Source organism: Nylanderia fulva, unplaced genomic scaffold (genome assembly GCF_048542155.1).
Source record: "Nylanderia fulva isolate GAGA-0341 unplaced genomic scaffold, ASM4854215v1 Scaffold231, whole genome shotgun sequence".
NCBI classification, from domain to species: domain Eukaryota; kingdom Metazoa; phylum Arthropoda; class Insecta; order Hymenoptera; family Formicidae; genus Nylanderia; species Nylanderia fulva.
Window position 1 is genome coordinate 133,183 of NW_028190295.1, and position 14,043 is coordinate 147,225.

General features: G+C 24.7%; 1 protein-coding gene across 4 annotated transcripts; it reads right to left on the reverse strand.

The window, feature by feature from the left end:
• Positions 1–456: 456 nt before the first annotated feature.
• Positions 457–13,821, reverse strand: Atg4a (Autophagy-related 4a). Of its 4 annotated transcripts, XM_029309958.2 has the most exons (11): positions 13,548–13,821; positions 12,831–12,957; positions 12,579–12,749; positions 10,477–10,654; positions 7,499–7,578; positions 6,263–6,414; positions 6,043–6,121; positions 5,146–5,300; positions 3,690–3,852; positions 786–893; positions 457–709 (listed from the first exon to the last, which is right to left on the reverse strand). In XM_029309958.2, the coding sequence occupies exons 1-10, from the start codon at positions 13,569–13,571 to the stop codon at positions 826–828; spliced, it is 1,197 nt and encodes a 398-aa protein (XP_029165791.1). In that variant the 5' UTR covers positions 13,572–13,821; the 3' UTR covers positions 457–709; positions 786–825. The 4 variants fall into 4 exon arrangements, with proteins under 4 accessions (XP_029165791.1, XP_029165782.1, XP_029165799.1 ...); XM_029309949.2 differs by having other exon boundaries at positions 457–893; XM_029309966.2 differs by lacking the exons at positions 457–709; positions 786–893; positions 3,690–3,852 and adding an exon at positions 4,585–4,937.
• Between the last annotated feature and the right edge of the window lie 222 nt (positions 13,822–14,043).

The window sequence follows — 14,043 nt, forward strand, 5'->3', positions numbered from 1 at the left end:
TACTAATTATCATTTGTATTATTTCATGACGTAGAATAAACAATTTTTAACACCTAATCAATTAGCTCGTTAAGTTGGCCTTTTAATTTTATTACTTATTTTAATTTTACACGAACTAAAATTTATTTTTCATTATATATCTATAATTTTTTTCTTGGTTGCCTTTCATTTTTCTAAATATATTTTACTAAATATTAATTTATTTTGCTAAGTATTAATTTTAAATCAATTTTTCTACATGTATCCCTCTGATCTTCTTATCATCACTTTTATTCGATTTTCTTTTTCTGCTATTAAAATCATATAATCTATTTATTATCATGCGTTATAGCTTTAATATTTTGGTATTAATAGTGAATACGATCACCATAATGCATATTAAAGGCTCTTATATATAGAAGTTATCTAAAAAAAAAGAATATAAACATTGTAAAGAATTAAAATTCAATCATGATATATTGTCATATTATTTATTTAGTAGAGCATATCTCATTAAGATGTTTTGTATTATTTATTTAGATATTTATATTTAGATACTTCATGTAAAACAGTATTTTTAGTATGCGCTAGTGAAATGCCGATGTGATCGAATTTGCTGTAAGATTTTTCGTCTCCAAAATGACTTAAAGAATTTGTTATTGGCAGATGATGCAGCAAGTAGGTTCAGGACACTATATACACCCGCGTGAAATTGAAATTTCACATCACGCTAGTTAAAAATACAAATTGATTCTAAAAAAATACTATCGTTATATATTACATGTAATAATCAACTGTTATCTCACATTTTGTCATCGCAATATTATAAGATAGTTTAGGTGAACGTCAACCAAGCAGTTCAAAATCTTCATCGGATGTGTCATACTGACGTTCAACATGCTCAAAGTCCACAACTGCACAGAGAATTTATATATAATTGAATCTGCTATCGTCTAAAAATTAATCTTCTAATATTTAACTTCTTTATATTAAAAATATTAATTTTATGAAGATAGTAAAATCATATTAAAAACTGATAGATTGAGTAAATATATGATAAATTAAGAAATTATTATAACGACCCAACTGGCTTCACACAATGCTCTTTATTAATTAATAATTCATAAAAATTATAACCAGACTACGTTTCGACCTTTAGTTTAGGTCCTTTTCAAATCTAAAATTACAAATTAAATATAAAAATTAAAATTAAAGTTCCTATACAAAAATTTATACCATACAAATTATATCTTTACAGAACAAGTGTAAAATACAAAATTAAAATTAAAATTTATATGAAAAAAGCTTATACTAAAAAAGAATATAACTTTATGGAAACATAGCGTAAACCTAAAATATAAAAAAAATTCATTCAAAAAATAGCGTGGTCAACTAAATTATTAATGGTGTTAACTTTATAAACTTTATATTTAACTATTCTACTATCTGATGAACGTTTCCATAAGAATAACTTATACATGGTTAAAAGAATTTTATCTAACAACTGCTTTCCGAGGAGGATTATTGATCGTTACATTTACAAGAAAACATGTTTTTTAATAGTATATTAGCTAACAAGTGCGGGGGATCGGCCGAGAGTGCGGAAGTTTGGCGCATGAGGCGAAGCCGAGTGTGACAATCCGTACGATCGGCCAATTTACGACCTGCACATGTTGGCTACGATATTTTGTGTGATCGGTGCGTGAAAAGGGAGCCCTTTCTAAAATCCCATCATGTGCGGAAAGGACGACTTTCCGCGCGCCGGTTGCACAAAAAATCCTCACAACGTAGAAGATACAAAGAAAGAATTTGATATATCTTCCTGCAATTTAATGCCGTATATAAAAAATTTAAATAAAGTTATGGCAAGATCTATTAAGAAAACACGCTTGAATGTTATTTATAATATTCCGAAAAAGTTAGATAAAGTTATAAAACGCGGGAAAGACAAACTATCCAAGGCTGATATGAATGAGGCCGTAAATAAGATTGACTGCAATGAATGTGATGCCACATACATAAGGTAGACTAAGAGACATCTTAATACTCGGATAAAATAACATAGGAATAACATAAAATTACATACTAGTAATCAGAATGTTATAAGCAAACATAGGAATGAATTTTTACATGACTTTAAATAGACAACCTTGAATATTTTACATCGCGAAACACATAAGAGAAAAAGAGAGACAGCTGAAATGTTTTATATTAAAAATTATAACAACACAATTAACTTACAGAAAGACACTGAGAATTTAAATCCTATTTATGATAGAATAATAAAGGTTGTTTAACTTAGCTCGTTCTTTACCATCCTTACGAAAAGTTTAGTTGACTTTCTTTGTATACAAAGAATTATTATACGTGGAAGTTTTAATTTATTGAATTTGAGATGCGTTTTAGATGTAATATTTTATAATAATTTTTGTTTTAACTAGGTTTACGCTATGTTTCCATAAAGTTATATTCTTTTTTAGTATAAGTTTTTTCATATAAATTTTAATTTTAATTTTGTATTTTACGCTTGTTTTGTAAAGATATAATTTGTATGGTATAAGTTTTTGTATAGGAACTTTAATTTTAATTTTCATATTTAATTTGTAATTTTAGACTTGAAAAGGACCTAAACCAAAGGTAGTTTGATTATAATTTTTATGAATTGTTAATTAATAAAGAGCATTGAAGCCAGTTGGGTTATAATAATTTCTTAATTTATTCTTCACTGGCAACATAAATACTTTGAAATATTATAAGATTCACTTTCAATAACTTTGACCTTGATAATATGTGTCAAAGTCATGATTCTGAATAATATTTAAGATTAAAATAATTAAATTATATGATAAGAACCAAGTATTAAATATTATTGCTAATATCTTTAGTTATGGCAGAGAAAACAGCCTGAAGGGGAAAGAAGTTGGCATTACTTTTTTCTAAAAAGTAATTTTCAAGGTATAATTAATATTTTTTAAAAATGGAATCACAATTTTTTTACATAAATCAATTCCTCGCAATTTTTGACATAAAAAGTTATAAGGGTAAGAGGCAAAGAAAATGAATAGTTTATGAGATATTTTATACTTAAATTTGACAATTTTATACTATGTATATAATTTTATATTAATTTTAAACTATAAAATATCTCAAAATATTCATTTTTATCGATCTTATTTCAATATTTTTAATGCACAAAATAATAAGAGAAATCAATTGATGTAAAGAAAACACATAGTTGCTTATAAGAAAAAACGTGTTTATAGTTTTTATAAAATTATGTTAAACTAAAGTATAAAATATCTCATACACTTTTTAACCATCTTAGCCTTAAATATTATGAGGAATCGATTTATATATAAAAAATTAAAGAAACATAAATGACCTTCAAATGACCTTAAAAATTGACGTTTAGGAAAAAGTCAATACCGCCAATTTCTTATTTCCTCGAGTCCTATATTGTATAAAGTTATTGTAAAAAATTAATTTATTGCTAAAATGTATATATTATTAAAGCACATACGTGTGCATGTATGTGTCGACGTCCAAATGACATCATTTTGACCTTTAATGACGTCAGTTTGCTACTTAGGTATATATAGATATGTATTTATATTCATAAAATATATGTATTTACATTCAAATTCATAAAAAAAATTAAAATTATATTGAAACATGTAAATTACTGCTTGTAATAGTAATTAAATACGTACAACTAGAAGCTGCTATCGCTTCAGAAGCAACATCTGCTGGTGGCCATTGTGTCAAACGCTCTCTGCACAGTTCAAACAACGGTTGCTTCTCGAGTAAAATTAATTCTTCTTGCATTGATTTACATAAAGATTTAAATTCCTTCTCTGTAGCACAGAAAAAACACTGAAATATAATAGATTAATTATTAGCGGTAATATACATATAATTTTGAAAATGTCAAATATAACATGTGTGTATTTGTTTTATAAACTGTAATAAAAATATAAATATCAAATATGCACACACAAAATTTAAAATATATATTTTATACTAGAGTACAAAAGAGTATTTTATATATATATATATAAATGTTAAAATTTATTCAACATGATTTTTTTTTTCATATAAAACTTTAAATATTTAAAAAACTTTTTAAATCATATATAAAAAAAGATATTAAAAAGATATTTTAAAAATAGTATAACAAAAAATCCAAACTTCTAATAAAAAATTGTTTATTATTATATAACATTAAGAATCTGAAATTTTTTTAAACAGTTCGTTATTTATTCAAAAAATTATTAAATTTCATGCAAAGCAAGATTCTAAACTAGTAATTTGTGTGTGAAAAGCTCAAATACAATTTTTTTGTCACTATCTAGACTATATATTGGAAAATGTAAACTTAACTAAATATGTAAAAATTGATTATTATTATATCATTTCTTTAGATGAAATAAATATTAAGTCTATAATAAATACTTTAATTAAAGAAATATAATAATCTATTTAAAATTATTCCGATTTTTGTCTCAAGTATAAAAATACAATAATTTCCTATATATCCATTTAATTTTAAATATATAATACGGGATGCCTTATTTGATTTAATAGATAAATGATGCAATATTATAATTTAATATTATAGAACATTGCAATAAATTTTTATTACAAAATAACTTATAACATTACATAATAAAATATATATAATATATTACAGTTGTACTATATAAATAAATTTGAAATAATATTATATATTTCTTATTTCTATACAACTTATATATGCATATGAGTTGCATAAAAATATTATTGCAACAAACCAATGTTCAGTGAGATATATAATATATCTTTTGCCTTTATTTCTTACTGAACAACAAGTGTTATTTATGTTACACAAACACATACACACACACAAATGAGATAATTCAAAATGTGTAGTAATTAACTACGCTGTTAATTCTCGCTGTTTGTTTGAAACTTTGATGATCCTGTGAAATTGTCCTGTTTTACCGATAAAAAATCATTTTTGGGTACGCTTTTTTTTATTGGTTGAATAGAATAATAAATTCTTTTCCACGATTAAAGTATATATAAAAACAAAGTGGGGACTTACTGATTTTATTGAAGATATAAAGGGGGAAAAATATTTTCTACTAATTTTAATAAAAGATAAAAAAGATAATAGATTATACTAACTAGTGCCACAGAAGGATCCATGCCTGTAATAGGAATACGACTAGCTGATTTGCAATGATATGTGGTATCCATTTCACTTTCTTCTTCATTCATCTTTCTTTCGACACTACCTGATTTCTGTGTAGTATGAGGATCCAAATAAATCACTTCATCTCCTAAAAATATTTATTTTATGCATTTATTAAAAAGCCCACGTAATTATTAACTTTACATTTATATAATAAAAAAGATTATTAAAATATTATCCTATAAGTATATATATGGAATATATACCAATATATACATATAGAGATATTAAGATTTAAGTTCCAAATATTTAAAAAAGTATGCCAAATAAAAAGAAAGGTTTAGACATAAGAAAGGGTAGATAAAAGTTGTTCAATGTAAAAGGGAAAAGAATATATGCACTCTTTTTAACCTTGAATAATCATATCAAGATCATTTAAAATTTTTTATGCAACACTTTTTTTATGTTGTATTTTAACCGATGTTGAAATATTTTCAAAATGGTATGATTAAGTTTCTTTTTTAAGATTAAATTATTTAATATTTATAATAGAAATTAATATTTAATATTTAAAAATTAATTTATTATTTATATATATAGAAATTAAGTAATTTTAAAACTTCAGTAAAAAGATTAACTCTGAAATAAAATAACAAGAAACTAACGATCTACCTTATTATGACTAATTTTTTCTTTATTTGATTTCTTTTTATTTATTGAAAAAGTTTTAGAATTTTTAAATATAAACTATGTTCAAATAATATTCTAGGAAAAAATAGCTGAAATTAATTTAAAACTGGAAAGTCAATTTCTTGATTTTTAAATAATGTTAAATTTTAATTTTTGTAATACTCTTAAATTGTCACTAATACTTATCAAAGTATACAAACCTACACAACCTATAAAGTATAAAGCAAGATTAGGTTTCCCTCCAATCACTCCCAAAGATTGCGTAAACTTAAATGATGTCTGAAAAAAATGTATCTATAAATTTTCTTCTACATTTTAAATATACATGCACTAGTAATATAATATTTTTATACATTTGTGTATAATAGCATTAACAATTAAAAATTCAATGTTCTCTATGTGTAACAAAATTTTTGATACCTTAAGTCCATTAATGTATATAGGATTAATCTCGTTCAGTCCAAGGCGCAGTGGGATTAGCAATAATAAAGGTTTCCATTGGCTAGGTGCCTTTAAAGGCGTTTCTCCATCTATTTCCGCCGTCGTTCCACCTTCTACTCTACACTGTTTCACTGCAAATCCATATATGACGACCCATACATAATAGGGTATTTCGTTTTAATTTCCCCAGGCAAATATTTCTGAAATTAAGCGAAATGCGAAATAAAAAGTTTAAACTAAAGTATATAGGATTTCGAGGGAGAAGTAAGATAGCGCTATTGACTTTTTCCTAAAGGGCGATTTTCAAGGTCATTTGAAGATTATTTGTTTTTTAAATAAAACTCAATTTTTTTTATATATAAATCGATTCTTCGTCATATTTACTATAAAAAGTTATAAGGGTAAGATGACTAAAAAGTGAATAGTTTACGAAATATTTTATACTTTAGTTTAATATTAAAAAAAAAAAAAAAAAAAAACAACTATGCATTTTCTTTACATCAATTGATTCCTTTCGTTATATGAGTATATTAATAGTAAATAATAGTAAATATTGCGAGAATTGATTTATAAAAAATTAAGATAGTTCTATTTAAAAAAACAAATAATCTTTAAATGACCTTGAAAATCGCTTTTTAGGTCAGTAACGCCAACTGCTTGAAATCTTACAACTTCCGTCTTTTTTCATATTTCGCTTAATTTCAGAGATATTTGCCTGGAAAAATTAAAATGAAATACCCTCTATATATATATAAGAAGACCAAAAACAAATATTATTCAGACATTGATCAATTAACTAACAATCTATCACATATATTTTAATGTACTAGTTATATATATATATATATATATATATATATATATATATATATATATATATATATATATTAATCCTGTTTTATGATTCCTTTCTAAAAAAACTAAATAAAAAAAATTAATAAAATCCGCATAAAAACATAAATTAGGTAATTATAAGTTTATATTATATTTTGTTATATAGAGACATAATATATAACAAACTTTTATAAAATTTTCTTATTTTAATTTTTCTTTTTTATTTTACATATTATGTCTATCTGTATCCTTTGAAAAAAATTGTAATACTTAAAATCAACATATTAAGTATGTGATATATATTAATGTGTTTAACTGATTTTTAATTAATTGATTATGTCACAATTCTTCTTTTTTGTTATAATAGAATTACATACTTACAAATATCATTAATTATTAATGTATTGTCTAGTGCAACATGTATGGTAATGGAGCTCCATTCATCATATACGACTAATTTTCTGAAAAAATATTATTAATAAAAAATTGAAATTATAAAAGTTATTATAAACGTTTATCAAAATAAAATATATATTATAGGTAAGAATAAGTAAGAATTTAATAATGCTCTCAATATGAAGACATACATCTCAACGAACTAAAAAAATGTATATAAAATATGTAAAAATGCACAGTTATATAAAATTAAATTAAAAGAAGAATGATTTTTTGTTAAAAATTTGATTTATTAGTAGCAAAATAGAAAACAAAATTTTCAATATTTTCAACTAAATAAAAACATAAAAAATCATTTTATATTTTGTAATACGTTATAAAAAAATTAAAAAATTTTAGCACTAAATTTTAATCTTAAGTAATTTTCAAAAATTATAATGTTTTCAAAAGTATGCCCTTATAAAAGTTTTATAATCAAGAAATACACAATTGTATTTTTTTAAAAAAATATGCAATAAAACATCTTGAAGTCTAAATAATATAGTACTGCTGCATTTTTACAAAAATAGGGTTTTCAGTTAAAAAATTTAATAGAAGATTAGTAGAAAATTGATTAATTTGCAAGATATTACATAGTTTGTCATAATCCAAATTAATTATAAGTTTTTGATAATAATGCATAAAATGAGTGAAGCTTATGGATGACGGTTTTTTTATTAAAAAAATTTTGTAAATTTTTAATTACTTTTTGAAGATATATACATCTGCACTTTATCAAAACATTTTATTTTGAAACTCTTGCAGCATTTTATTAAAAACTGTTTTACTTCCAAATATTATTTGACTGAAATTTTTAATAATAAAGGTTGTGTTGATAAAATTATTAAATAATCTAAAATTAAACTAAAAGTGCTATATAAACTAAATTAGGGATAAAAAGAATAAAAGATAATGTATATAAACATTTAAAATTATAACATAATATATATAAAATTGCTTCGTAATGAAAATTATTCATAATGAAAATGTTTAAAACAATTCTGCAAAATTGGTGTATTAAAATTTTTTTAATTTAGTTTTGATGTGAAAATAAAATATAATGAAATTTTATATCTGCATAAAATAATAAAAATAATATATATATATATATTTAATATTTATTCTTTAAATATTTGAAAAATACGTGAGACAATTTTAACAATAAGAATTAATTTAAAAAAATGTTAAAACTTATATTTAATTTTTACTTAATTTGAGATATAACATTTTTTTTTAAATTTTCTTTGTGCTTAAGAGATTTATATTTTGGCACATGAAAATAAATAATATATGCGTGTAATGTATACAATACATATGTATTATATATATTAACTTAACTATATATTTATTTCATCCCTATCATGTTGATTTCCCTACGGCAAAATATAAAAAAAACTGATTTATGAATTACTTAAGAGCTTTCAAATTCCACAAGCTAAAAATTTTGAGGTCAATTAACAAAAAATTATCTATCAGTGTTGTGCTTAAATAATTTAAAAATTAGCTAGATAAAGATGAGATAAAAATATGTAAAATCTTAGATAGGATAAAGATAATTTTGATTTAAATATATCTAGATAAATAAAATATTATATACATAGATGATCATCTAAATGACACATATTATCTTTATATAGATAAAAATATGTATTATCTATATTTACAGCTTAGATGAAAATTGTTATCTTTATTAAATTATCTAGAATAATGTTAAGATAATTTGATTGAGAATTATAGCACATAAAAATACTTAAATAGTAGAGCTTAAGCAGTAAGCGATAAAAACTAATAAATAAAAATATGAATACATTTTTATATCCCTTTTAGAATTTACTTTTTTTATAGCTGTTTACATAAGCGGTCTTAAAAATAATATTATTTGAAAGTTATCTAAAGGAATCGCCATATAATTTTATTTTTTATGTAAATATATTTAAAACAAAATCATCTTCATTATCTAAGATGAGTTTACATATTCTCATTTTTATCTAGTTAATTTTAAAATTATCTAAGCACATTGGTAGAGTTATCAATATTAATCTTCATGTTTTTGTCAATATTAAGGAGATGCTAGAGTGACGGCCAAACTCCGATAGGTTAGTACCACACATATCTAAACATATGCACGTATACACATGATAGGTTAGCACCACACATATCTAAACATATGCACGTATACAACACATGCGTAAAAATTTTTTGCACCGTTTTCTTATTTATTAGGCTTCTAAACTTATACCTAAAAGTTTACTAATACTTCTTCATTCAATTTTTAGTCGGAACCTATCTTATATTGTATGTACGAACAGTAGAACTTTTATATTAAACAATAATTTTTTTGACCTGACAACAGAAATCAATAAAGAAATTTTAGTTTTAAAATTTTTCTTGTTTTTAACATAAAATCGGTAGGTTCCCACTTACATTAGTAGCAGGTTCCCACAGTATATTAAAAAAAATTATTCAAGCAATAAAAAGAAAAGGATCTAGAAAAATAATCGTTTTTCGTATCAGTAAAACAAGATGACGTTAAGGTCTCCTTAAAGAGACCAGCTTGGACAAAGATTCACATATTTTTCCTCAAACATAATTTTTAAGAAGAAATTTATATTATTGCTGCATAGAAACTTTTTAAATCATATCTTGCTAATAATGTGTTTGTTTAAATTAAAATATATAAGTGAATAAAAATTTCTTCAATACACATGATCTGTCGGAAAAGTAATGAGATTAAATCTGTGGCAACAATGAAAAACCAAGTGCTTTTTTTAAACTATCTTTCCACAACAATTTGTGGCCCTTTCTTTAATACAAAACTGTATTAAATATCTTTGTTCAATATTTTGTCCCCTCAAAATTCAATCTCATTACTTTTCTGACAGGTCATATATATTTGTATAAAAATACATTTGTATATTTCATACTTTAATACTTGTGCAATGGTGTTAGGACCAAACCATTGTCCAACTTCCTTCCCTTCGGACGCACCCATTAATGCAATTTGATGAATAGAAAATGCGGCAGCTCTTTTGTCTTCAAAACGACTTAAAATTTTCAGATATGTACTGTTCTTTGTTTCTGGCATCCATTGCCAATCTTTACCTGTATCATAAATGTAATGTTATAATAATTTATATGTAAACCTTTTTTTTATATAATTATATATTCTTGAGTCCTAATAAAATTTCGAGAATTTCTTGATTTTTCCAGATACAAAAAAATTTTCTATATTTTTTCAGAAAGTAAACACTCTGGATTTTAAGATTTATAATCAGTAACATCAAAAATTTTTAAATATTAAGTTTTATGTGAATTAAAAAATATATTTTTATCAAGAATGTCCCGTGCGGGGTTGCCAGTCCCCTATCGGGCGCCTCCCCAGGTGGCGGATAGGGGAACGCTCACCAGCTTGCTGGAGGACATCAGGAAAATAAAATCAAGAATGTATTATAACTTGTCTATAATCTTATAAAAAAAATTTATATCTAATCTAAAAAAAAATGCTTTTAAAAATATAAAAAAAAATTTGACAGAATCAGATTGTTTGAATTTTAATTATAAAATTGAATTTAAAAAATCTCAATTGTGCAAGAAATAGAGTAAAACATTTACTTAATATATCAAAAGTCAGATGTTTACAATTAGTCAAAAATTTTTTTAAATTTTCAATAAAACAATATAAAACGAAATCTTTCTTCATTTATTATCCTTAATAAATTCGGAAATTGTTTCAACTAAGTTCAGAAAATTAATTACTTAAAATAAAAAATTCGCATATTCATATATATAGACAGAGACAGAGAGAGGGGTGTGGGAGAGGAACAGAGGGAGGGAAGGGGGGAAGCAATTGTACTATTTTTGCAATTCAACCTTTATATAATTAAAAGCAAAGTTTTATATCCTTCTGGCAAATTATTTTTTTCTTCAAACAATTTATATTAAAAAAAAAAAAAAAAAAAAAAAAAAAAAAAAAGAGGTGTAATCTTGAGTGTCTTGAAGTTGAAATTAAATGAATTTGTCTATCATATACGAGAATAAAAAAAAATTCGCATATTCATATATATAGACAGACAGAAAGAGGGGTGTGGGAGAGGGACGGAGGGAGGGGAGGGGGGAAGCAATTGTACTATTTTTGCAATTCAACCTTTATATAATTAAAAGTAAAGTTTTATATCCTTCTGACAAATCATTTTTTTCTTTAAATAATTTATATTAAAAAAAAATGAAAAAAAAAAAACTAATCTTGAGCGTCTTGTAAAAAGGTCTAAACAGTAAGTTGAAATTAAATGAATTTGTCCATCATATAAGTATAAATAATAAGCCAGCAAATTTAAATTAGACAAAATATGAGTTTGAAAGATGAATTTAATGAAAATTACTTGTGATAGTATAAATAAGCCCAATCATCGTTAATTTAATAGCGAATTCGATTGAATGCACTCGTGTGCACTAAATGCATATAAATAAGGTTTATCACATACAAATTCACAATGACACAACTAATTAAAAAAGGAAAATATTAATATAATATTATTATATAAATATAATTTTTAATATAATTTTTTAGTGCGTTGTTATATATTTATTATTGTTAATTTATCCTACATAGGTTTGATGTGTCTTAAATTTCAATTCATTCGTAAAAAAATTTTTTGTTTATTGTAGCCTGAAGAGGACCCGATATAGCGGTTGAAACATTGCTAATAAATTAAATTCAACACCTTAGCCAGTTGGTCGATTCAATTCTTATCAACCTTGATTTCAAAATTTACTGGTGATCAAACAGTTTATCTTGTATTACTAGTAAAAGCTATTATTATCATCATTCATATTGAACAACAATAATAATAGCTTTTACTATTAATTATTTTTCTTTTTTAATTACTTGTGTCATTGTGAACTTATGTGTGATAAACCTTTATATGCACTCAGTGCACACTGGTGCATCCAATCAAATTTGCTATAACTTTATATCCTATTCTGTACATATACATATATTATTAAAATGTCATATAATATTACGTACCTAAATGTAATGTAATTAGAGCTTGGGCAAGAACCATTTGCCCGCATCTCAACATACAACCCCAACCTTTGTCAGATGTAAATGTGGAACTGCAACCACCAATGGGAATAAAACCTTTGCGATAAGTAAACCATAACTTGGATCTGATGTCTCTACGTATCACTTCGAGCTCTAAAATTTAACATCTTACAACAATTCACTTCCTTGGAAACACACGCACACACATATATACACTTTGATCATTTATTAGACCTTTTAAAGCATTGTATTTTTTGCCAAGAATCCAAACAGGTTCATCTGTTGGCGGTATATCCTCTGCCTCCTCAGAAACATTTTGGGTAAACAGACTATCCATTATTACTGTTCGCACTGTTAATACCTGTAACAATTAACAAATACAATGCAATATAAAATAAATTATCAATTTATAAACTGATAATAGATGACATTTTTTATTTTTTTCAGATTTAATACAAAAATAGATTTTGGGCAGGTTTACATAAAACCCAGATAGCACCATGTCTAAAATGCACGCATAAATCATCATTAAGACATCTTTAAGAAATCTTATGATATGAAATCCCAAAGATATCTTAAAAACATCTTAAAGATGTCTATCATTTAATGCTTGATATGGTGGATTTTGCTTAATATGTGCTACAATGTCTGTTACTACAACATAATAGTAAACAATACTTGATTTTTGCTGTATTTTCACCGTCGTATCAGTGTGTTGTCAGAAATTAAGCTTAATTAGGACACAGCATATTGAAGGGCCTGCTGCAAAATCCTGATTAAATTTCCTGGCATACGAATGCTTTTTTCTAGGTAATAGTGAAGTTCGAATTCAGCCGTAGTGATTTTTTCGATTAATTGTGCGCAGAAAAACGTTCTTACAAAATTTATCTCGTAATTAAGTAGAAAAATATAAGTAAGATTATAAGAGTTAGAAAAGTTGCTTGTACACACCTTCACCGCGAAAGCGAAAAACATTGGTCATCGCATCTGCATCCTTATACGTAACGAGGTTAGATACGCCATTTAAAATCGTAGAGAATTCTCAAAAATAATGAAACACAAAATGCTTCCTTATTATATCAATTTGGGAGACGAAGTTAGTCGATGGCGCTTCGAGAGTTCAAAGTTTATCTCATTCCTTCGAAATGCGCGATTTAAATAAAACAGAATTCGACGCTCTTTTGTTTCCTCCAAACCCTGCAAAAATTAAAGGTCGTGTCACACAGAAAAATGTAAGGCCGGGTTCACAATTGCCAGATAACAAAAGTAGAGACCTAGGTATCAATTCTGCAACTTTTTCTAAAGTGAAAACGTGAAAAGTGAAAAATTTCCACCAATCGCATATTGATTTTATTTTGAATTTAATTTGTAATTGGCGGAAATTTTTCACTTTTCACATTTTTACTTTAGAAGAAATTACAAAATCGATATCTTAGGTATCGATTCT